This window comes from Triturus cristatus, chromosome 3_1 (genome assembly GCF_964204655.1).
Source record: "Triturus cristatus chromosome 3_1, aTriCri1.1, whole genome shotgun sequence".
Lineage (NCBI taxonomy): Eukaryota > Metazoa > Chordata > Amphibia > Caudata > Salamandridae > Triturus > Triturus cristatus.
Window position 1 is genome coordinate 309701509 of NC_140583.1, and position 25522 is coordinate 309727030.

General features: G+C 44.5%; 1 protein-coding gene across 1 annotated transcript in view; it reads right to left on the reverse strand.

Moving 5' to 3' along the window:
• Positions 1-25522, reverse strand: part of LOC146860159 (uncharacterized) — a 330246-nt gene that overhangs the window by 185459 nt on the left and 119265 nt on the right. Inside the window, exons 9-10 of the mRNA XM_085646318.1 lie at positions 16907-17007; positions 9278-9421 (exon numbers count right to left, since the gene is read on the reverse strand). Of these exons, the coding sequence (XP_085502444.1) occupies positions 9278-9421; positions 16907-17007 (245 nt within the window). The remainder of the gene's footprint in view (positions 1-9277; positions 9422-16906; positions 17008-25522) is intronic.

A 25522-nucleotide genomic window follows, 5' to 3' on the forward strand; every position in this document is an offset into this window, starting at 1 on the left:
ACTGTTAAATGCTGTTGTTTGGCACAATACTATATTTTTTTGGGCATGTGAGTAGGAAGAAACTGAAAATAACCCCACTTCGAACCAAAGCTCTTATGGCACCAAGCAAATGAAGCAAATCATCATGACCCTCCCCAGAAGATATCTCTTGTCTCTTCCATCGATCTATCCCTTCATCCTACCATTTACCTGCTGATGTCCACCATTTACTCTTTACATTCTGTTGTCTATTCAGTTTTTCATCCATCATTCAGTTTTTCACCATTCCGTATGTCCAACCTTCATATCCAAATCTATCCATCCATCTTTAGACCTATCCATTCATCATTTCACTCATACATCTCTTTAGCCACCCTTTCGCTCATCCATCAATCCTTTCTCTCATCTATTCATCAACCCTTTCACTCCTTTATACCATCCACCCTTTCATTCCATCCACCCTTTCACCTAATCCATCCTTTCACTCATCCATCATCCACCTTTTCATCCATCCCCCCTCCCTTTCATTCATCCATCCATCCATCCAATCTTTCACTTATCCACCCATATCCGCCCTTTTATCCAATCATCCACCCTCTTTCACCCATCCATCCATTCACTCACTCATCCATCCACTCATCCATCCATTCATACATCCACCCTTGCTTACTCATCTATCCACTCACTCACTCACCCACTAACCCTCTCTACTATGTTATTTATTAACCTTAGTCACCGAGCAGACATGTACACACAAAGTGCCACCCATTTTTCTTACAAAAAACAGGCATACAAATGTAGGCAAATACACAAACATAAGCAGACACACAAAAGACTCCGGTATGTTAAAAGCCATGTTATACTCTTCACCATGGCTTTTTTAATTGCCACTGCCAGGGGACTGCCTTGATTGCTGTGTTTGTGCAAATGCAGAGGATAGTGTGAATGTGGTTGACAGCACAGGGCCTGAATGGACCCAATAGCTGCCAAGGTTTCAGTCTGCTTTGTGACATTTTCATATTTTCATTGTAATTATGAGTGACATTTCAACGACTATGCGTGACACTTTCTCACTAGCAAAATTAAGCAATGAAGGCGAGGGAATCATATAAATACCAGAAAAGACATCCATTTGAGTATAGCTGCTAATGTTTCAGATTGCTTATGTGTGACATTTTCATAGATTCAGTGGATTTACGAGAGTCAGGCAACAACTAGATGTGTAACACTTAAAGTGGCACTTTCTTGCGAGCATAATCATGGTATGAAGTCAATGGAAATAGACAAATATCAGAAATCACACTCATTTAAGCGACAAGGAAGTCAAACTCTGTAGTAGGTTCTTTTGAAGCTATTATTCAATTTCTAAAAAAATCAGCACCCTCCACCCCAACCTTAGCTTCAGGTGCGGCTGAACCACATGTAACGAAGGGCTCTCTGTGACAAAAGCAGCAACCCACTGAGCTATCCACATACAATACAGTACAATACAATATGCTTTTTTGAAGGAGGCATATTAACTCTCTACACTACTTAATGGTCAGAGTGAAAACTGTCAGTAGAGAAGACTCTGACCTCTCTCCAGCTGGAACAATAATCACATGACATCTCTGACTTAGCAAGTCCAACTATGCTGAAAAAAAGGGTGCTGCTTCGTAGTGTCACTGTCAAGCAGGGATGTTAAACACTTGGCACTACTAATAAATCGGCAAAACTGCTAGTTTAGACAAAAGGTAGTGCTGGCGTGGTGAGTCTGGGGCAGAAGTTGGGCTCTGCTAGGCACAGCAATAGCACAGTCCAGGTCAGGAGAAGGTGAGCAGGTGATGGATTCTGGAACAGCGGGCAGGGGAATTCCTGGGTGCCCTGGGCCCCGGCTGGCAGGCAGGAAATGCAACATCCTGCCACAGCCTAGGCGCCGACCCGGACATGGCTCCTCCACAACAGTGTGACAGAGCAAGAAGGGAGCCAGGCGCATCTAAAGGAAAGTGCTAGGAATGTGTGGAAAACACAGGGTTGGCGGCGCTAGTTTTCAGCTTCTTTGGCATAATAAAGCCTTCTATGCACAGACCCGGTAATTGAGGCATGTGGCGTTAGGAAGGTAGGTGCCTCACTGCAGAAAGCTCAGGGCCTCTTCGATCGCATTGTCTGCGCATGAACCCTCTGATCCAGAGAAAGTACGGGAAGTGTGAGAATCCGCCCTTGCCCCTGATAAAATGTTTATGTTTAAAGTATTATCCTGCAGGGACTTTACCCTACCTGAAGTGCTGTGCTTTGAAAATCACACGTGCACGCTAGCAGGTAAAATGAATCTCGACCCTGCTTTGTCAAGCACAGCGTGATGGTGAGCACCGAACATTATGCAACTGCGCCCTGCTGAATAGCTCAGCTGGGGCTCAGATCGGGGACGGGAGACAGAACCGGCGCCTTTGCTGCCAGAGACAAGTTCCACTCCTGCTCACCAGCACTCACAGCCACTAAACCTACCTTGTCATGAGTACCGGTACTCTCCAAGGCAGCAGAGAAGTGCCGGTACTCACAGTGATAAATTTAAGACGTGCCGGTACTCAGTACCGGTGAGTACCGGTCCATTTAAAGCACTGGCGGCAACCGTCCAACAAACGCCAGCTCTGACTCTAACTTCCAGGTCAGTTTTAAAAATGCATATTTATTTGGCTTAAAGAATTGGCATTATAAAGTCCCTCTGTTTACAATCTCGGGCCTACGCATTTCGGCAAATTGCCTTCCACTGGGTCACTGTGGTTCGACATTGCATACCTTTTATTGCCTGTCCCTCTTCCGTGTCAATAACCCTTGGTGGCCACTAGAGCGATACATTTCTTTGTTTTCTTTTGACCAAAATTCCCCGCCATTAGTGATTCACTTCATCACATTGAAAGGAAATCTTATTGCATTTATGTTTTTATATTTCTAAACAACGTAACATTTTTTCTCTTCCTTCTTTTTTCATTTTTTTTCCATTTGTTTCCGTTTTCATTTTTAACATTTTATATACTTCTAGTCTGTTTTCCAAATATATATCTATATATATATATATCTATATAGAATATATATATATATATATATATATATATATATATATATATATATATATATATATATATATATATATATTTTTTCTTTTTAAATAGTAGGAGAACAATTCGAAATAAAGTTTAATTTAATCATTAAAGTAGAAGTTTCCCACTGTCAAGCAACTGTCTTGCAAAGGTGACATTTTATATCATACACTTCTCTTTCTGCTTCACTCGTACTTAGCTATGATACTTTTGAGTCATTTTCACGGTCCTCTCTTTTGCCGACACATTTGTTTTGTATACTTTAGCGTTTTTCTATCTCCAACAGCTGTATAAAAATAGTGAGCTGGATGTGATTTTAGATACACAAATCCAACCACGGTTTTGGTAAAGTGACTGTGGCATGCACAGTCCTAGGAGCGTTATTTTCACAGCACGCATATGGAAAGGTGAGATACGTTTTGACTAATACAGTCTGAGCGCCAGCAGCTTGGTGGAGGCTGCCTACTGGAGATGCTCTCACCCAAGGGAGCTCAGATATAGTTAACATTTACATGAAAAGCTGTTTACCGTCAAGTAAAGCTCCACAGAGACTCCCGGCCCCCAAGTACTTTTACGAGCCCTAAAGGTGCATTTTGCCTCCTCTAATGACATTCGGGAATGCGCCCCTTACTTTCGATGCATAACCCCCCTCTCTCGGAAGAGGTGCGGAAATGAAGGTGCCCTAGAGGACATTCTGGTTTATGTGGAGAATCTTATTGAATGTAATCACACGGCGTCAACAGTGCTGAGCATTCTGAGTGCGTGCATGGAGTTAGGAAAGGTGTACTGTATTCTGAAAGACAGAGTGAGTGCATGGAGTTAGGTAAGGTGTATTCTGAAAGACAGTGAGTGCATGGAGTTGGGAAAGGTGTATTCTGAAAGACAGTGAGTGCATGGAGTTGGGAAAGGTGTATTCTGAAAGACAGAGTGAGTGCATGGAGTTGGGAAAGGTGTATTCTGAAAGACAGAGTGAGTGCATGGAGTTGGGAAAGGTGTATTCTGAAAGACAGAGTGAGTGCATGGAGTTAGGTAAGGTGTATTCTGAAAGACAGAGTGAGTGCATGGAGTTGGGAAAGGTGTATTCTGAAAGACAGTGAGTGCATGGAGTTGGGAAAGGTGTATTCTGAAAGACAGAGTGAGTGCATGGAGTTGGGAAAGGTGTATTCTGAAAGACAGAGTGAGTGCATGGAGTTGGGAAAGGTGTATTCTGAAAGACAGTGAGTGCATGGAGTTGGGAAAGGTGTATTCTGAAAGACAGAGTGAGTGCATGGAGTTGGGAAAGGTGTATTCTGAAAGACAGAGTGAGTGCATGGAGTTAGGTAAGGTGTATTCTGAAAGACAGTGAGTGCATGGAGTTGGGAAAGGTGTATTCTGAAAGACAGAGTGAGTGCATGGAGTTGGGAAAGGTGTATTCTGAAAGACCGACAGAGTGCATTTAGTTTGGAACAGTGAATTCTGCAAGACAGAGTGGGTGCAATAAGTTGGGCAGGGTGTATTGTGATAGAGGGTGCATATGTCACGAAAGGGATATTGTTTAATGAAATAGTTGAGTACTTGGCTCATGTAATAGCTGAGAAAATTGTTAAACCTAAGTCCAGTCTGGTCTCTGCTGTAAGTGATACATCACAAGCCATAGGCAGGTGAGCTTCATTTAAGAGGGCGCTTTGAAAGCTAAGCTAACATTATACCTGAATTTAACACCACATTATGACTTTGGCAGTGTGGGAGCGGGCCGCTACACCAGCGCCCTGTTCCACCAAAGCCATAATTAGATCTGCCGGATTCCTACTGGAATCCAGGTCAAGTGGCCCACAGTGGTGCCTGTTTAAAGGCTCGTAGGAGAGCCGTATCAGACACCACCATGGGAACGCCATTGCACGTTCCTGCAGGGCATGGACTGTCGAGTCCATGCCCTGCGGGTACTGGGGGTGCATGCAGACAGGGGGGCACACCATGTGTTCCACTGCATTAATCCCCTCATGCAGAAGTAACAGGGGGCCCTTTACTTTATTTCCTCTCTGCCACACTTTACATGGCCTGCTCCCCCCCCCCCATGAAAACCGTGGTGGAGAGGAAACTCACAATAAGCTTTGCCGGTCCGCAAGGATATTGCGCCTTCAAGACTGCTGCAAAACCACCAGGGATCTCTCATCCCTGGCAGTTGCGGTGGTGCCAATGTGGTGTGATCGCCCAAGTCGTAATGGGGCAGTCGGCTGCCGGTGCCCGCACTGCCACTGTGGCCTACCATGGTCATAATAAGGCTCTTATCCCTCAGAGAAGTGCTTAACTAGGGAGTGGAGTTTACAAGGTATGAGCAGCAATAAGATAGTTTTGAAAGTGTGCAACAAAAGATTTTTTCAGCTCCATCTCTACAACCATTTAATTCTTCCTTGCCATGCCTTATAACTATAGATGCACGAGCCTGTGGCCTTAGAGATGTTGGAAGACAAATGGTTGGCATGAACAGGCACACCATTGCTTTTGGGTCAGTCTCATCTGAACGGAACTTCTTCATACATGGGCAACAGAGCATTATCATTGTAGACCGCAAACCTCTGCTAGCCATATTGGCATAAGTAGAACGATAAACACATTATATACTTGGAATCTCTAAACTCTTGAATATCGGTTGAAGGCTAATATGAAAAAAAGTTTGTTTATGGATTTTGGAAAGCAAGAAAAGATTTGTCTATTGAGTGTGCTATATTACACAGGAGTGACAAGTTGGTCCTGCCTGGTAACTTCTGTTCAGTATTGACAGCGAGAAAGGTTCTGGTGGCTGGGAATGGATGCAGAAATGGAAATGGTGGTGAGCCATGTGTCTTTGTCACCTGATAGACAAGACTTTAAGTATGAATGTAGAACCACAAACTTCTGTACATCCTCCTGAAGTGCCATGGAATGCATTTGCTAGAGATTTTGTGGCTTCTTCCACATTACTTCGCTAGCCAATGTTCTGCAATTACCATGACTAGTAATTTTCCCAATGGTTGGAAATCTGGTTATATGAAAAACTAAATACAAAAGAGGTGATAACATTTCTAAGAAATGTTCTTAGCTGGAAAAGCTGTTCCTCAAAAATGGTTAGTAACTACTATGAGTCTTCAAATAAGACAAATTCTCAAGATAGCAGGCATCAGACCCTGTCGCACAGAATTGATGATCAACATCACCAGAGATGCTCCTGCTCGTATAACCCATAGCCCCAGCCCTCGAAGCCAGAGAAAATGAGGAGGTTCGACTATTTCTGTGTTTATTTGCACAGCTGGCTGGAGATGAAAAGTATTTAAAAATCTGAAGCGCTTAACTTTACTATTGGAAGTGCTGCATTGATTGATTTGCAACACTGACCCTCTTCACTAACTTTAAAAAACCTATCCTGACGCACGCTTCACTGCATCAAGGTTTATTATTGTACAGTGGTGACCCCCAAACCCTTATTCACAAGGATTCACCATCCCCAGCTAGCAATATGTATTCATCACTGTGCCTTACTATTTTTGCAACACAAGGCACACTTAGGTGGTTCATCACGTCAATCACCGCTTAAGTGAAGCCAATACAGCCACACCACCTCCCACACCTTCAAAAACCTAGACTTTCAACCTCCACTGGTCTGTTGCAGCCCAGAGACACTCATGGTGCCTGGAAAATAAGAGTATAGAGTGCATTTCCTTGTTGAGATCATAACCTCCCATCTGTCAGACCAGCACTGGCCCTACCTATCACACAATTATATATGTGTAATATGAGGGAAAATAAAATGCATTTCTCCTAAACTAGAGGTATTAAGGTTGACAGCTATTACTGCCCAAAAGGGGAAAATAAACACACACTTTCTATTCTACACCATGGATGTTGCATCAAGGATCCAGACTTCCAAAAAGGCTAACTCGACCACCCCTCTGAGCATGATCACCTGTTGTACCAAGCTAGTATCTATTTCACAACGTATATTACAATTCACAAACATCTATAAGAATGGAAAGACAAATGACCCGATGATATATACCTCCAAAGTCAGTATGGCGATTAACCCTACAACATGCTGTAGGCTATGTTAAAGGGTGCAACATCCTAAGACTAATGTCAAACTACTGGAGAGTAGCTTGCTCCAAGCAATTACACAAGCCCAAGCAGAACTGAAAAACAGAGCTTAAACCACCACTAACGTCAACCCAGAGCTTCCAACGACCTAAAATAATAAGATTCTAACCCATCTACACATCAATGAGAGAAAAATAACTTGACCCACCCTCAGGCGCTTTCAAACTCAGCCAGGTCAAAAAGACCAGCCTGCCTTGCAGAAGTCAACCTGCATGCATCCCTTTGACTTCTCACTACCCATCACCTCTTACTGACCAGAGAGCCATGTTTTGAAGGTGTGAATGACTCTGCCTCATCAATTACAGAGATGATGACTGGGATTGAAGTTGATGTCTCCCAATTTCCACGTCTAGATTCTATCATAGGCAAAGTAATCAATGGTTTATCCTTAAAAAGGCAACTAGTATTTCTGACTTAATTATAGACAACTCCACCCATAGGATGACGGTTAAAGCAGTGCTCGCAGCACTGTTATAAGTCTCAAGCAGAAACAGACTGTACTCCACCAGCAGACTGAATACAGGAGTCTGATTGCTGTCTTAAGGTCATCTGATACACAAACATTCTGATCCTCCCATCATCACAACATCCCATAAACCAGCATCCACAACCCACACACCTTCAGCAAGTTTGTTCTAGTCCAAGAATCTAGAATTATCATATTATTGTTTAAGTAATTCTTCCCACCATACAACATGTGTCACACACAAGGCCTAACCTGACCACCCTACTTTTATCACCATGAACACATCACTTCCCACGAATTAAGTCCCTCACAAACACGAATATGCTATCATAATTCTTTTCCTCCAAAAACACTGAACGCTGACTGTAATATTGAGCCTAAATCTGATCTATACATTGGAAATGCAGCTAGAGTTTTCATAGCACAGCAGACTATCCATTTCGAGAAATGTCTTCCAGTCAGTCTTTGGCCTTGTCTGGGGGATAAAATTCATGATTCGGATGGCAGAAGACAGACATCATGCTCATGAGATGAGTTTACCCATCACCTCTTCTTTTCATGTGGCTTATTCCATGGGCCTACCACCATTACCAATCCCAAAAATATAAAACATAGGTGTTCTGTTTTACAATGCCCGCTCCTTCATCCCTTAAGTGAATACATTCACCAAGAACGTTTTCTCAGTTACACTTCACGCAGCTGGTAAATACTATCCTCCTCCTTCCAGTTGTCTCTCCAGAATTGCTTTGGTTCTTGTTGGGGTGCGATCCTTTCTGGACTAATGTTTCAGCATTTACATGGAGCTCCCGAGAAGTCAAATGGCAAATTTCAAAGAATCCAGAACCAGGCGTCCAACTATATGAGATGTGCACAACACTATTTGATCTAAGGTGGAAAGATCATATTACCCCCAACCTATTGGCCAATCCAGCAGCTCATATTTAAAGAGATCTCCCTGGCCATGCGCAAAAGGCTTCTATCACTACCATCAAACAATGAGCATAACGTTGGTATCCATTAACCTATTTGACATCCACTTGCCTAGGCTCAATAGATTCCATGTACAAGGAACAATACTCTGGAATTGCAGCTCAAGGAGCATTTCTTAAAGTTCTGTGAAGGTGTGTGTCATTAAGCTAGGCTAATCAACCTCAGTACCCTTGCATCCTTTATTCCCTTCCACTGTTTTGACCAATGGCTGAAAAAAGCCTGTAGCTGACCCTGGATATTCTGGGCTCCCACACTCAAGACTTTTCCAGCACCAACGAGGCATCCCAGTATTCAGAGTTCAGACAGCAAATCCGTGGGTGGGCAAAATGACAGAAAATTTGTATCTTTAGTTGCCAATTTCATTATTCTTCCCAGCCCCACTTTTGTAACGCCCTGATAAAGGAGATATATGGTATAGAGCACTTAAAAAAATAATGTTCCATTATTTTGCTGGGAAGTATTAGACGTTTCATCATTCAATGCTAAATACACAAAGGAAACAGGAAAGTTCCTAACCAGGTTTATTTACTCTGTTGGAAGAAAGATGAGATTAAAACTGAATGATAGCTGCCCCCGCCTTGTAGTTGGGTCAGTTAGGTGTGGCTCTCAAAGTTTCCAAGGGTTAGCATCTTGCAAGTAGTTTTCCCTGATAACTTACCTGTGATGCAGTCTCCCTCCTGAGCTCCACTTTGGCCCTCAGTTGCTCTTCCAGGTGAGTTACGCTGGCCACCTGCCTCCTCACCTCTGCTTCTAGCAGGGCCTTCTGCATCATGTAGTCCTCTTGGAAATGCTCCAGGTGTATCTGTAATAAAGCGTAAGAAATCTAGGTGAATGGACTGGATTGGGCGTAGCTTGGTCAGTAAGGCTCGGGGGAGTGGGCGTCAGATTTTCATATCATGTTAAGTATTATATCGGAAGCAGTACATGAGGGGGTCTTAAGAGCCAGTGGAAAGAGCAGGGAGTGCAGATTGTGATGGGTACATAAAACACAGTATTCTGTAAGATAACCATGTTTTAACCCCTTCGGTGCTCATGACGGAATGGTTCCGTCATGACCCACGGTTGAGCTGTGCTCATGACGGAACCATTCCGTCATGACCCCGCCCGCGCAAGATTCCGCCAGCACAGCGGCGGAATCTGCGCAGCATCGAAGGGGTTAAGACCTTCAAAACAGAGATGAGCGAGTGTGTGTGTTTTTGTCGGAGTATTTAAAAATCCCATGTGAAATCGAACAGACATCTTAACATACCCAACTGAAACCTCCTGTGCCCAACTATGTATTAAATAATACATTTGATAGGGGGGTGTAACACCCCAAACATCCATCCAGTGGGCGGGTTGGCAGGCTATGGGACTTCAATTCAAATGTCCAGGTTCGAACTTAGCCTCACAGTGCTGACTATGAAGGGACAGAATTGTGAAGATCGTAAGAGGGCTAGTGGAGCTAGAAGCCCTTACCTATGTGAAGCATGCATCATGCAGCTCTCACCACAATATTACATGATGTAAATAACATGGGGCTCTCAGCACAAGGATATATATATCACCTACTGGCTGTCGCCAGTAGGTAGTTATAGTTAGGACCTTGTTTCCATTCAAAAAGCGTTTTTTCTTTTCCCAATAACTTTGGCGCCGGTTGTGACATTTTCAAAACTAGTGGGGTGCTCTGGTCTGCTCCTGTCTTGAAAGTTTTGGGGTGCTTCGTCAAGCGGTGGCTGAAAAAAAGGGGGTCCCAAAAAGCGTTTTCCCCATGTAAATTTCCATAGGAAACTTTAGACAAAGCTACAGCCCGAACTGCTGAACGGAATTACACCAAATTTGGCAAAAATGTAGGTCTTGGTTCAGAAAGAGCCCTTTGTGTTAAATGGTATGAATCCGTTCAGTAGTTCTTGAGATATTAGCAAAAAGAAAAATATTGATATCTGAGCACCGAGGAGGGTTCGCGAACCCTCCTGGGCACGAGCCATCTTGTGACTCACTAGAGGGGGCGCGGCCTGACATAACAAGTGTGCAAATGTGCCCCCTGGCGCGTTGTAAATTGGGGGATTAAGTCCCCTTCAATCCTGAGGGTAAATATACTGGTGCTCACAGCATATAAATAACATACAGCAATGAAGTTCTCATCACAAGGGTAGACAATGTACAAACTGGTGCTCTGAGAACAAGGATATATTATGGACACACGGTAGTGTTATAAGCCAATATTATAAGATGCACACACTCTGAAGCATTTAGTACACGGCTATGAGGTGTACACAATATAGATCTCTCCGCCTTATGGTCAGTGGCGGCTTCTAGCATTTGTTAGTGATGGGATGGGGGAATACAACCAAAATGGAACATAATTAAAATAAATAAAATTGCACTTACCTGCCTCTCCGACGGACGCCGCCTCGCTCCTCTATGATGATCGGCCGACTCCAGCTGCACACTGTGCAGGCTCCCAGATGCCAATACCAGCGCTTCTCTTATGCTGGGAATAGTATTCCCAGCATGAGAGAAGCACTAGGATTAGTCCGAGTGGCCTGATTTGCTGCTCGGACAGTAACTGGGAGTCTGTGGTGTTTCTACAACCCTGCTGTGCAAATCAGCCGGGTTGGAGAAACCTAAGTGAGCATGACTGTTTTGCTGGCCAAACTGACATGCACACTTGTAAGTGCCCACCACCACTACCTCTGCCATGCCTGTCATAGGGGATTGCCTGGTTACACCCACCTCTAACCACTCGCGTCGGCGATCAGGTAGGCAAATAAAATGATAACAAAGGGCTTGTATTATCATTTTATTTGTTATTTTTAGCAGGGGGCGGTGCTCCTCCGCCATTATGGAGGAGCCGCCCCTGCTTACGATGCCCAACATAGACGTCTCTCCCATGATGGTCTACAATAGAATGCAATTTACACACTCTGGTGCTCTCAGCAAATGGATAAGAGATACACACACCATAGAGTGCTTGGCATATGGTTATGGGATAGAAACCTCAATGGGTGGTCTGAAAAAGAGTGTATGATGTGTACTCCTTGGAAATCTCTGAACTTGAGATTGAGATGAATACATTGTACAGCTTTCGGCACAGAGTCAGGTTAGTTGCCACTGTGTACCTCTTAACACATGAGAATGTCAGGTGCACAGCACATACATGAAGGATATATAATGGAGTTCCCTGCACTTGGGTAATACACACACCATTCTGCGATTGGCAAATTAGATGTACACACTGCAGTGTTCTGTGTACAATAGTGCACCCTACAAACACCATGGAGATTGCAGTACATGAATATGAGATGTGCACAACACTGTGGCATAAAATGCATATAGACATAGAGCTCTCATCACATGCATATAAGTGGAGCACATTGTAGAGCTTTCAGTCTCCCTATAAACATGTGAACAACTGCTACCATCTACGCTTGTCAAGGATCTTAACTAAGTTACACCTGGCGAGACGGCTGCTAAAGGACTGAGGTTGATTTTTGTTCTATTGTTTTCTTGCTAGTGGGTCTGACAATGTCAGCTTATTTGGAATTTGTTTGCAGATTTAGTCTGACACTCCTGATGACCATCTCATTAAAGTAACCAGTCAACAAACTTTCAAGAGATTTAAATTGATGACAAGCTTTGCAGATATGAAGAGGGTCTTAAATTCACTAATTCAGTTAGGAGCCAGAAATGTCTCATTTGTGGCGGCAACTTCGTAATGCACCATTTCTGGTCCATGGATTTGTGCACAGTCTCTGCTCACCATCTAGGTTTAGCTTTCTCTGAGCTTTGTTCCTAGGGACTAAGACTGTCATCAAGCCAGCCAATGTAAAGGGGGCTTTAAAATGACCAGCCTGGACCATGAAACATCTCTCTCGTGGTCTGAACCTTACACTGCTCCGGACCAGGGCATTGGGCACGGCCTCTACTCATCATCTGAAATGTGCCATCTCAGTAACCTTGTTTTGGAGTTTGCACAGAGACAAATCTACTCCATCAAGGTGTTTATTCTGCCAGCGCTATACCAGATCCAATCAATGGACCCAACAAGGGCTCAAGTTAGGGCATGGATTAAGTGTTCAGGAGTTCAAAATGCAGCGAATCTACTTTTAAAATATCCCTTCGACCGGTTGCACATCGCACACCAGGTTAAAAATCTACAATGCATCTGTCACCGCCTTTCAAGACTCAAAGGTCAACCCTCAAAGGTGCAGTCCTTTCTCGCTGGGCGATATATAGGGGCATCGACCTACCCTCTATACCACACTCAGACTTGCATGACCCCAAGGGATGACTCACAAGCCCCATTCCGATACCACAGTCTTGTTCTTCTTTTCTTTTTAACAGCCTGCATGTATGTATATTTAGATGGGTTCGGTGTCGTTTGTTGCTCATTCAGCCTGGTGTTCTGAAGGCCAACTTGTTATGGAATGATAACACCGAGCACTGTATTATTCCTGCATCATTTGTAATGTATTTACCAGGCCTAGCCCACTTTGTACCTTCGAAAATGAATACAATTGTTGTGAAAAAAGGTGCAGTCCTTTGTTGGGTCTCCAAATTATTTACCAATTGAAAGCATCTGGCTGGATTAGGCTCTGCTTCTGACCTCATCTCCATCCCCGGTGTGTCCCACGCGGTTCCATTTTAGCCCAGTCTTATAACTTATTTTCAAGGCGGCGGATGCTATTCTCCAATGGGCAGCTGATATCTAGCTACACTTACAAATCTTATCATTTCAAGACATCTGAACACTGAACACCTGCCCACCAAAACCCTAGAAGCAGATGTGCCATCATTTTCGGACAGTGAATCCAGAAAAAAACAGAAGAACATTTCCAGCACAGTTTGAATGACATCCAATGTCATATCTGAATTTCAGTCAATTAGATTCTCACTTTCACCTGCACAGGCTTTTGGCTGAGCACTCACTGAACGAGGTCTTCCCATATTGAACAGATAGTAACTGCTGTCAGATCGATACTGCAGTGAATGACAAGATTAAAGCTCTCCTTGCCATCGGGCTTGCTGTCAGGTGCTTGTTGTATATTGCGGCGAGTAGAGAATGCTACTTTGATTGGAACAAACAAGGCCAACCTTGGGCCCCTGATAACAGTTCTTCAGTCCATGGTCAGGCAAGTCTCTGATGCAAGAAAACTCGAACATATCACCCTAGTGTTCAAGACTTTGGAGGCTACTATCAAGTTTAAACAAAAATGTATTGCGGATTGTTTATGCTCTGGCAGTCGACACATAGGTCCGATGGGAGCAAAGAGTCCCCTCTCTAGAGGACCACCCACTCTGAGTGGACGTACCCGCCTACCTGTGCTGTGAATGGAGCCGCGGTCGCTGCCACCGCGCTGAAGGAAGGTTTGCGGCGCAAGGTCCATGTTTAAAGTGCATAATATGCTAACTTATTCGAATTGAGAAAAGTAACTCCCAAGCTGGGAGTTTTTCTCAATAAATAAAAATGGACCAACACAGAGTTTTCTCTCCATGCCTGGTGCCCTTTGTACATCTTCTCTAGCCATGCCTGCCATGAGTCATTGTAACCTGGTGTGCCGGCAGACCAGAGAAGGCGAAGCCAGTGTACACTCAGAGCTTCCACTGACTGCAAATAAACTGGCGGAACCAAAACTTTGGTGGGGCGGAAGCACTGCCAATTTTTAGAACTTGTCCCCACTCTCATAAACTATAAATAAAGTCCATAGTCTTCAAGGCCCACCACTGACGACAATCAAACTATCTCCACAACTCCCTGAAAAATGTTGGTGGACTCAAAGATGTGAGAACCAAAGGTCCGGGTCTCATTCAGAGTTCGCCAGATGGTATGTACGGTCCACATGGTGGAGTACTTTACTTCCGCTATGCCAAGTGTACACCGCCAGCCAAATTTAGAGATGTCTGCCGGCCGTTGATATCTCTTGCTTTTGCTTTAGCAGGAACAATTGTCACGGCAGTTCCTGTCAATGTATTAAAAGTCTTTTTTTTCAATGTTTTTTAATCTTCTAAAATGAAATCCCAAAGCAGGATTTTGTTTTTGAAATTATAAAAGCAATGACCCAGTCATCATGAGAGTTTATCCCATGGCGTGGGAGGCATTTTCCAGTTTTTACTGCTCCTTACCGCCAGGTTGTACCTAGTGGGGATGGAGAGTGAAAACCTGTTAGTTTGATCGCTCTAAAAATGGCGAGCGGACAAATGGCGAAACCTTTGATGGCCCATACTCTGTTGGACCATGGGATGTGCATTTCGGCAGTCATCCACATACTGAAGGTGCGTCAGTCTGACTCTCAGTGAGGAAGGCGGACCTTCAGTTTGGCAGAGAGGGTACTCCGTTGCCATTTCGACACAGTAACTTCTACTCCAAATTGTAAATTAGGCCCTCTGTCTTGAGTCAACAATATTTAATCAGCTCTGGGCTGCTATTCAGGAAATTTCTGATGCTGCCTCAGCCTTGGCCCTCGGGAACTTGATCGTCTCAGATGTATCGAAAATGTGTTCCAGTTCCGAAAGAAACTCAAAACTTTTCTTATCCAACTTTAACTGGAGGCTAAGGTTTACATGCTTGTGCACTACATTTCCTTCCTCCTGTCATTCACTTTGCCGTTCCTCTTTTTTCCACTGCTCTATGAAATACAGCATCTCTTTCCTTCATCTTTCCTGCTTCTTTTTCCTCTACGTACTCCTGCTCTCCTCCTTGCATTAATCAATGAACCCATTCAGTTACTTCATTCATGGTACATATCTACTGATTACTGCCTTGTTATTTCCCCTCAGTATTATTCAGCTTTTTCTTTCACACAATTTTCTTTCCCTCGTCCCTTCTCATACTCTATCAGCCTTTCACGAAAGCTTTATGTCTCCCGCTCCCCTCTCTACTTTGATACTGCTTACCCTCACGCATCCCCATCCATACTATCGCCTATGTTTGTTACTATCCAGCTCTCTTCGGATTGCCACCCTGTACTACCCTCTCAAGGTCACCCAGTAGAGCTATACCAAGAATTGACTTTGTTCCACTTCTAGATGAGCAGTGGGTTTTGATTAATTTACCAGCTGTTCTCACTATTTCATTAGAATATACATCTATCTCTCAGCTAGTTATCAGTGCAGTGTACTGACACTCTTAATAAAGCTGTGTTATATGAAATAGAAAATAAATAAGTAGATCAAATAAATAATTTACAAGATTGAAGTCTCTAGGTACTTGAGTAGATGATAGGTACACATATGTTAGAGTTCTTATTACATGAAAATCCCAGCATTTGGAAATGAATTATGCACATCAAGGAGCTCTCAGTACAGGATAAGAATATGTATACACTGTGGAGTTATTACCACACAGGTATGAGAGGTATGCACCATCGCCGGGACAAGTTAACACTGCCATAGGTGGCAATGGTTAGCTAGAGGATCCAAATACTTGAAAACCAATAGCATTATTCTTGCTCACGCATGTTAGAATGGAGGATAGTAAGATCCATCTTGTCCCATCCACAGTACCATAGAGAAAAAGCTCATCCTGAAAACAATATCAGCCTCACTTACAGGGGCTAAGGCGAGGTACTATTGCCCAGCTGAGACCTCCTGGCAAGCAAACCTTCAAACACAGATAGGAAGAACACTAGGATTTTCTATAATCCAGACACAATAGTACTTTGTGACACTCCCTAGTATGCCGTGCTTAATTTGAGCCGGTGGTTTCCGGTGCTCAGCACTGGCACTTAATTGCCAACACTGGCAATTATGGCAGTCTGTCTCATGGTGGCGCTGTTTGTTTTATTTAGAGATGAGCACAACAGTTAAAATGACTAATACCTGCCACCCAAGCCATTCTGATAGCTTTGGCGGCCTGGAATGGCCTGAAGCGCCACACTTGATGTTCAAATATGCGTTTGTACTGTCATTGGCAGCGCTGGCCAGGCCAATGGTTGGTGCAAGCTGCAAAAGTCAACTGACGACAGTCCTGGCACTTTTTATTTTATATTTTTTTAAACAAATTATGCACTGCTGGTATGCAACAAGAAAGGATAGGGGTGACTCTGTTAGGCTGCTCGCCTTATGGAAGTGCTGGCCCTGATCATAAATGCCAGACTGCCAATGAGAAACGATAGCGTCAAAAGGACATGGATATGATGAACGTAAGATAGTTTTTTAAATGTGTGACATAACCATATGTGCTCAGTTCGTAAAGGATATCTAGACGGGAACATGATGCACACAAAATGCAGCTCCTATGACACAAGTATGTGGTCTCTCTGGTGCTTTAGAAACATGCTTTTCCTGCTTTGCGAGAAATACACACCTTGGTGCTTTCCAGCTGGGCCTTGAACTGTTGGCACTCCAGTCCTTTCAGCTCATTCTGCTTCAGCAGCTCTTTCAGGCGCGTGTCTTTAGACTGGACGTCTGAGGAGAAACAACAGTGGGTGTCAGCGAGAGAAGTACAGCGTGGGTCCCCCAAATCCACCATCAGTGGGGAAGAGCACTGAGTACAACAAACAACACCAGGGTCTATGCCTGAGCACAACAAATAAACTAAGGGCTATTATTAAATTCACAAAGCTTTGTTCCATGCAAAAGCATGCCTTGGTCCTCGTAAGTAAGGCACACCTAATCAGGAGTAAGACACTTTGTAAATAGGATCCATGTGTTTACATCTTACAGTAGAACAAATCAGTGCATTCTGTTTTACCTCCATTTATTTATTTTTTCAGAAAACACTTACTCCTAAGATAGCGGTGTGGCCAACTTTAATGCCGCAACTAATATCAGTGGTGGTTGGTTATGCACAAAAATGGTGAGTTGACATAAATACAATTAAGAAATATACATACAAATAAACATGAACATTTAAGTATGAAAAAAGAGTTTCAACTCCCTTAGCTACAGCACATCCTCGGTGTTCTCCAGTCCCCGGCTCCACACTCCTCTGGGCATGAGGGGCCACAGCTCCCACAGATCCGCATTCAATCCAGACGCTGCTCTCATGCTGCATGAGTGAAGTGTCTGGAGTGGCTGGAGCAGCTGGAGCAGCAGTGCTTAATTTGAGCCGGTGCTTTCCGGTGCTAAGCACCGGCACTTAATTGGTTCCCGGTGCTCGGCTCCGGCACCTAATTGTCAACACCATACACAGAACAGTCTATCACATGGTGGCGCTGCTCATGTAATTTAGAGATGAGCAGATCAACGGTTATTTAGGAATACAATATACATTATATTTAATAATTACCTGCCTCCCCAGCCATTCCTTTAGCTTTCAGGACCTGGAATAATCTGAACTGTCACATTTACATGTTAGAGAGATGGTTAGTAGTTGTTTGGCAGCGATGACAAGGGTGATGGGTGGTGCAAGCTGCAATGGCCTCCTTTTCAGAGCCCTGGCACTTAATATTTTACAAATTAAGCACTGTGGAGCAGGCTGCCTCAGGCCCTGAAGAGCACTGAAGGCCTGTGCCTGCTCTCCAACCCGGCTGTATAAGACAGGGATAGCAAGGGATCCGGCCAAAACGACATGCGCACTTCAAAATGAAGAGGTTAGCAGTGGCGGCTCCTCGAGGGAGTGCTGTGAGGCGGGGAGGGGCAGGGTGGGGGGTAGTAAACTCCGGCATACGGCCCAACGGAGGTAAGTATGTAAATGAATAAATAAAATGAATTATATTGTGCACGCTGCCTTGCTACTACCCCCCACCCTGCCCCTCCCCCGCCTCGCCGCCCGCAGCACTCCCCCCAGGAGCCGCCACTGCTCGTCATTGCTGCCAATCAGCAGCAATGATTGCACTGGCCCCGCCCTGCCATCTCCGTTCGGCAAAAATAAAATGATAATAAAATCCTTTTATTACCATTTTATTTTTCCAGCTTTCTACGCATCAGCGGGTGTGGGGGGAGGGGAGATGGCGCTCCCCTGCTGACTAATATCGAAACAGGGCCGGAATCTCATGTATAATAACACAGAAGTCAAATAAAGACGCCTCAGAGCCAACCAAGGCTGCCGGCATGTCTATCCCTCACTCGACACTCTCACTTCACTGCTAAACGCTGCGTCCCACAACCTGAGTAACCCACCTCAGTGGTCATCATGTAAAACAGGAACACACTTCTCTTATTAGGTCAGAACTACAGATATCCCAAAATATTCCTGAAGAAAAAGTGTGGCGAATGAACTAAGAGATCTCTTGGATCAAACACCAAAAGGTCAAATAAACACGGGTATTTTTAGCTTTTTCAATGAAAATAAAACTGAAGATATCTCCCCTGAAACTCTTTGGGATGCGATGAAAGCAACAATTAAGGGCGTGCGCACCAGAAACTAGAATACAAACAAAAGGCTGAGTGATCTGGACAGCAAAATGAAACAGCTAGACAATAAACTAATTCGCTCAAGAGATCCTGAGTATTTATTCAAAATGAAGCCAATGAAATACGAAGATAATAAGATAATATGAATCCAAGCCCACACCTGGGTTCAAAAAATATTCCGAAGAAAAAAACTACGGAACAAGCCAAAGCAGGGATAACAATAGCCAAATATCTTAAATACAATGCCACCAACAAGCTCACCACTGCAATTAAAAGCAAATATAGAGACATCGTTTTTGACCCCATTGAGGTTGCCAAAGCATTTCAAGAATACTACTCTAAATTATATAACCCCCAACCAACCATCCCTTTGACTAAATGGCAAAGTTAAATGGACAAAATACGATTACCACAACTTAATGATTGCAGCAACAACGTTTTTAAACAAGGCATTAATTCATCAGAAATCCGGCAAGCGATTAACTCCTTAAAGTCCAGAAAAGCCCCAGGCCTTGATTCTAGATTCAGTCTCACTTAACAATTTAAAAATGAATACATCTGAAGGTGGAGTCAGTCTACTAAACTTCTTTAAATATCAGATAGTTATTTTAAGGAGACAGGCCATATGATGGACCCTCACCAAAGATGATGACAAATCCTTATGGACACACATAGAAGTGCATCTTGTAAAACCAGTTTTCTTATCATCTACACAAACAATGAAAATACTTAAAGATTAACACTCCTATTATATCATCATGGATACATCTCGGCCCTAAAAGCTCTAGGCAAGAATTGTACCAGCTCAGCTGACTGAGTTGCGACTAAGCATGAACGTGTGGGATCGCCTGCCAGAACAGACGGGGGAGGGGGTCACACCTGGATCCTACATGATGAGCTCACACAGGCCCGGCTGGAATGGGGGAAGACGGGTATGGTTTGGGTGTTTTTTGTGTTAATTTGGTGACTGGTTTCGGTATAATCGGATGGTTTGTACTCCCCGACTAGGAACTGCATTGAAGTTTGTAGATCATTTCTTCGTAAGAAATATTGTTGCAAAACGGGGCTCAGCAACAAAATGCAAGGCTTGGATTTTGCTTTCTCTGGGGAATACAAAAATTAAGATAGAAGGTAAATTCCAGTCGCGGTCGAATTGGCTGAATAAAGGCATTTTATATTTTACTAGTTGTCTGACCTCAATCCATACTTTTCGTGTCTAACAATACTAAGCTCATTATCTGAACATCTACTGTTGTGTTAAGTTCTCACTCCCAAAATAAGTAATTATGCCAATTCATTCTGCCATATGTAGGTGTACTCCAAAGACGGTTGTTTTAACGGCTTTGACTCCCAAGACCTTTGCTGAGTTACAAGCACTCACAACTTAAACAACATTCATTTCAAGAGCTCCTTCAAGCTCAAAGTGGCACTGAGCAAACACAAAACAACACACTGCTCGGACCTGATCAATCTGCTAACAAAGCAATCCACACAACCACATCCTGCAGCTAGAATATATAAAATACTAAATTCCCACAATTTTAATGATTTTAACAAAAGGTTAACCCTAATAATCCAAAATAATTAGCAGTTTCTTCCCCTAATGAATCTTCTCAAGTAATATCTGAAAATTTATGGAATTATATTTGAAACATTTACTTGAAAAACAAAATATCTCCCATCTTATCTCACTGCCAACTATGGGCACCTGATAAACTGGTCTCGTTGAAACCAACTTATGTTGCGACTGTCACAACTCTCCAGGTTCCATTGAAAATATGTTATTCAACTGTAAGATAGTGACACCATTCTGGAGAGAAACTGAGAAGACTATAACAAAAGGTTTTCATATGAATAGCTCCTGCAATTCTCATACCGTATCACTAAGACTGTGGTCCTGCTCACCTACCCCCTGATCTAAACACTAGCGACCTCCATCTTCTCGATTCAGTGCTGATTATAGGGATGAAAAGGATATTGTGCGAATGGAAATCATAGCAGAATGTATCTTATCATACCTGGTGGGCTTGGGTCTGCTTAGCTAGAAGTGCAGACAACTCAGCGTTCAACAAGATCTTCCACCCCCACTCATTGTAGTGAGCCACCCGGCCACGTCTATACATTGTATCTACCAGAAACCCTCTGGGCAGGACTCGGGCCAGGGATATAAATAAAGGTGACATCAGCGCTCAGGCTGTCATCATGGAGGGAGCAAATGGTGTAGCTTGTGATTATGTGACTACGCTACAGCACTAGGCCCCAACGAGTCCCCCAATTCCCCTGCAATACCCCCCCAGTCTACAATGCCGATGAGGCGGAGTGGATCTGCAACGTGTCTGAGGCCGTGACACCTACCGGTGGGTCACGAGGTGGAGTGCGATCGAGGCGACCGTGGGAGGCATAAGACCTAGGACTAGAGGATCACGGTAAGGTGACGTCATCTGACTGTGCCACAGCGCTGAGGAGAGCTGGCGTGTGGCTGCTCCACATAGCAAAGACACCCGTGAGGAGTGGGCGAGCACGTGCGGCCGCATGCGAGCAAAGGGGGCGTGGCTGGCTGGAGCAGCAGGCCAGACTGAAGACCAGGCTGCACGGGTCGAAGTGAGGGAGAGCAGCAAGGAGGCCTGCTAATTAGACGCGTGGGAGGCGCGTGCACCTAGAAAGAGGAGCTGGCGGTGTACAGGATTTAAGCAGGTGGCAAGTGAGCGTGGCAGCAGACACCAGGGCCCAGTGAGAGGGTTGGAAGCTCACAAAAAAATAATAATAATAAAGGAAATAAAGAGGAAAAGGAAGTCCTGTGTTAATAGCAGAAGGAAGGAAAGAACTGAGGGGCTGGAGGCAGAGTCAAGGAAAAGTCAGCCACCAAGGGATACTCAGAGAGGAGGACTAGGACCAAGGAACAGGGAAAACAGACTGCGGTGATCAAAGCAAGGCGAACAGGAGAATAGCCTTGTAGCTGGGATACGTCCGAGAAAATGTCAAGGGAGGCAGAAGGAGGAGGAGAAGGGGCTGCAGAGCAAGGTGCTTGCACCACACTAGCGGCACTGCCGCCTTTCAGTCAGCTTGCGGACCCGGCCACAGTGGCCCTAAGATGGGCCAAATAGATCGGCCAACTCTGAAATTATTTTGTGGCATTGCGTGAAACGAATGGGGCAGTCAAGCGATCGACCATTCTACACATGGGAGGAGACGAGCTCCATGAGCTGTTCCAAGATTTTCCAGACACTGGGGATAAGAACGATTAGGAGAAAGCGGTGAGAGCATTGGACCGCTATTTTGACATGCAGGTAAACCCTGATTTTGAACACTTTAAGCTGAGGCAGGTGATCGGATCTGAGGAAGCTAATTTTGCAACAGCCAGGCATTTCGCTGGATGACATCTTGGTGCTGGCAAGATCGCACAAGCTAGCAGATGCACGAGCAGGAGAAATGGAGTCCGAATTAGCAAGAAGGGAGACGGGCACACTGCAGGTGCAACCCTTCACGGTCAAGAAAGAAAGGGTGGAACCCATTCAGACGGGATCTGGCAGAGAAGGTGCGGTAGGAGGTGCACGATCTGGAGGAAGAGGTTGTGGTAGTTGTGGACAAGACAGTCATCAACCGAGGGGTTGCCCCGCCCAAGGAAAGCCGTGCTTGAGGTGCGGCAAGATAGGACATTTTGTCAAAGTGCACAGGAGCGCAGTCAAGACTCCCATCACAAAAGGAACGATGAGGAAGCCGGGACACGATAGACAAATGGTCAAGGCAGCAGAGGATGAAGAAGAGGTGGACAGTCTATGCAGGAAGATGAGGGTCACAAATGAGGAGCATGAGGTGTTTGTGGTAACTTACACTGGAAAAATGAACCACAAGAAACGTCTGCCTCCCATGTGTCAGATAAACATTGGGGAAAGCACAATGACGGTGCTCATAGACACCGGAGCGTCGGTGAACATACTGGATGCTGCACACTACTAGCAACTTAAGCCCTGACCACCTTTGTTAATGACAAAAGCGAGAATCTTCATGTATGACGGAGACACTCCAATCCCTCTTCAAGGAGTCATTGAGGTCAAGGTAACACATGGAGAAATATCGGCGAAGACGAGGTTCCACGTAATGAAAGACAGTGCTGGAACGCTGCTGGGATGTCACTCAGCCAAAGATCTAGGGCTAGTGATATTCGCAAAGCAGGTGCATCAGTAACACACAGATGATATAATGGCTGAATTCCCCACGCTGTTTGAGGGCCTGGGCTGTCTGAAGGGTGTGAAGGTTAAGCTACACATCGATAGAACATTCAAGCCCGTGGAGCTCCGCCACAGGAGGGTGCTGTTCCATCTGAGGCCACTGGTTGAGGCCGAGTTGGAGAAGCTCGAGAAAGCGGGGGTGATAGAGAAGGTGTTGAGACCCACCCTGTGGGTGTCCCCATTAGTAATCGCCCCAAAACCCAAACAGCCTGGGGCGATCTGCCTGTGTGTGGATTTGCGTTTACCCAACAAAGTGATAAGAAGGGAGCATCACATAAGGCCCACGATCAATGAGATAGCCAACATTAATGGAGTGCAATGGTTCTCAAAACTTGATCTGAACTGTGGTTACCACCAACTATTGCTAGATGAGACCAGTCATTACAGAACTACGTTTTCCACTCACGTACGGTTGCGACGGTTCAAGAGGCTCAGTTTCGGCATATCCTCAGCGGCTGAGGTTTTTCAGGATGCACTCCGTGAGGCATTGTCAGGACTAGAAGGCGTAATCAATTTAAGTGACGACGTGCTTATCTTCTCAAAGTCGTTGGAGGAACATCATGACCGTTTAAGAGCAACGTTGAAAAGGCTGGTGGATCAAGGTTTGACACTGCACAAGGAGAAGTGTGCGTTCTACATGAAAGAGGTGGAGTTCTTCGGATACCGATTTTCCAAGACCGATCTGGCTGAGGTAGAGGCGATCAGAGCTGCAACGGTGCCCAGGAACCAAATAGAGATGCAGAGCTTCCTAGGCATGGCAAATTATTGCGGCCGCTTCATTCCTCATCAGGCAACAATTTTGGAGCCATTGAGAATGCTCACTAAGAAGGATGTGAAGGGGCAGTGGACGAGCGTGGAGGTGAAAGTGTTTCAGGAGGTGAAAGGGGCGATTTTGCAAGGGGCGACAGTCTCCTATTTCAAGCCAGGACACGCAACAGAGCTGGTGTTGGATGCTAGCCCGGTGGGGCTAGGAGCGGTGCTCCTTCAGAAAGATGCAAGCGAGGAATGGGTACCCATAGCATACAAAAAAACAATAGAGAGAGTGAGGGTAATGAGGATCCCGAACCCCCGGTCTGGATATGAGTATAAAACAAAGGAGGGAGAGAGATGCAGTCGAAAAAGATTCAATCGAAAAGAAGGGGGAGAGATAGAGAAAGGAATAATTCAAGGTAAAAGAATTTCCTATTTGGAAAAAGACCCATCACTCACCAACCTGGTTGGTGACATGCTTCATCATCTGGGTCCCACCCTGACCGCCGAATGCCGTCAGGGTGTGCTTCGACGCCTGCAATTCCAGCGGAGCGGGTTTTCGTGTGTGTAGGTGAGTGAAAACGTGAATGATGAAAAATAAAAGTGATATATTAAAAGTGTCAGCGGTGTGCTTCCTAATAATTTAATATGAAGCCACTTGACACGATTAAAACCTGTGAATAGATATCGTAACTGGTATTAATGGCCAGTGATATCAGTGTTGGTATGTGTGTATGGTCAACATGTTTCAACCTATCTAGTAATTCTTAGGTTTTCGTCAGGACCAGGAATTTGAGGAACGGGGGGTCTGCACTCGCTAAGGTGCACCCACACCCTGAACCTCTGTGTACTACACCTTTATTAGAGAGTAGTTTGTTGTGCCTTCAAGCGGTTCTTGAAGGATGATTCGGATCTGTAAACGTAAAATCCGAAAAAAGAATCTTTCTATTGGAATTATTCCCATTAACTCTCCACGCTCACTTATTATGGTATGCGACATGCAATGTGAGTTGTTGCATGCAATCTATTGTGGGTTGTTGAGGGTGGTTTTTGCATGTCTCAATCCATGTATAGGGCATGCATTGTTGATTTGGCGAAAAGAATTATTATTAATATTCTCGCATCACGTGCATTAGTTGTGCCTGTCTGTTGGCAATACAAGAAGGGCATACGTGATGATTCACACTGCTATCAAACATTTCTAGTGCAGTGCGCGTATATTTGTAAAAGTTTGGACAGAGACAAACAAATAAAGAGTGCTCAAGGACTCACGTTAAAAAGGCTAAATATAAAGCCTCATTGTTCCCGTGGGGAGCGTGGGCTCTGAACCATTGCTGTGATAGAAAAGGAAACAACATTTTCAGCTTGATTTGTCTTACCTTGATCTTGTGAGGCCCTTCTATAGTTGGAGTAGGGATACACTTACGTTCTCTCACCGGTACGCCCGTTTACACACCTACTTCGGGGTCCCACAGTTACCGAATGCTGGCGCCGTGTCTATCACGGTCGGTATTTAAGAGAAAATGCTTCCGCCCTTGTGACTTGGGGTGTGGTTTAATTGGGTCATAGGGATCAAGGTAAAATTATTTACACGGGTTACTGAATTTTAAGCTGAGCCCTATGACTCAGCAAACATCTGCAAATAA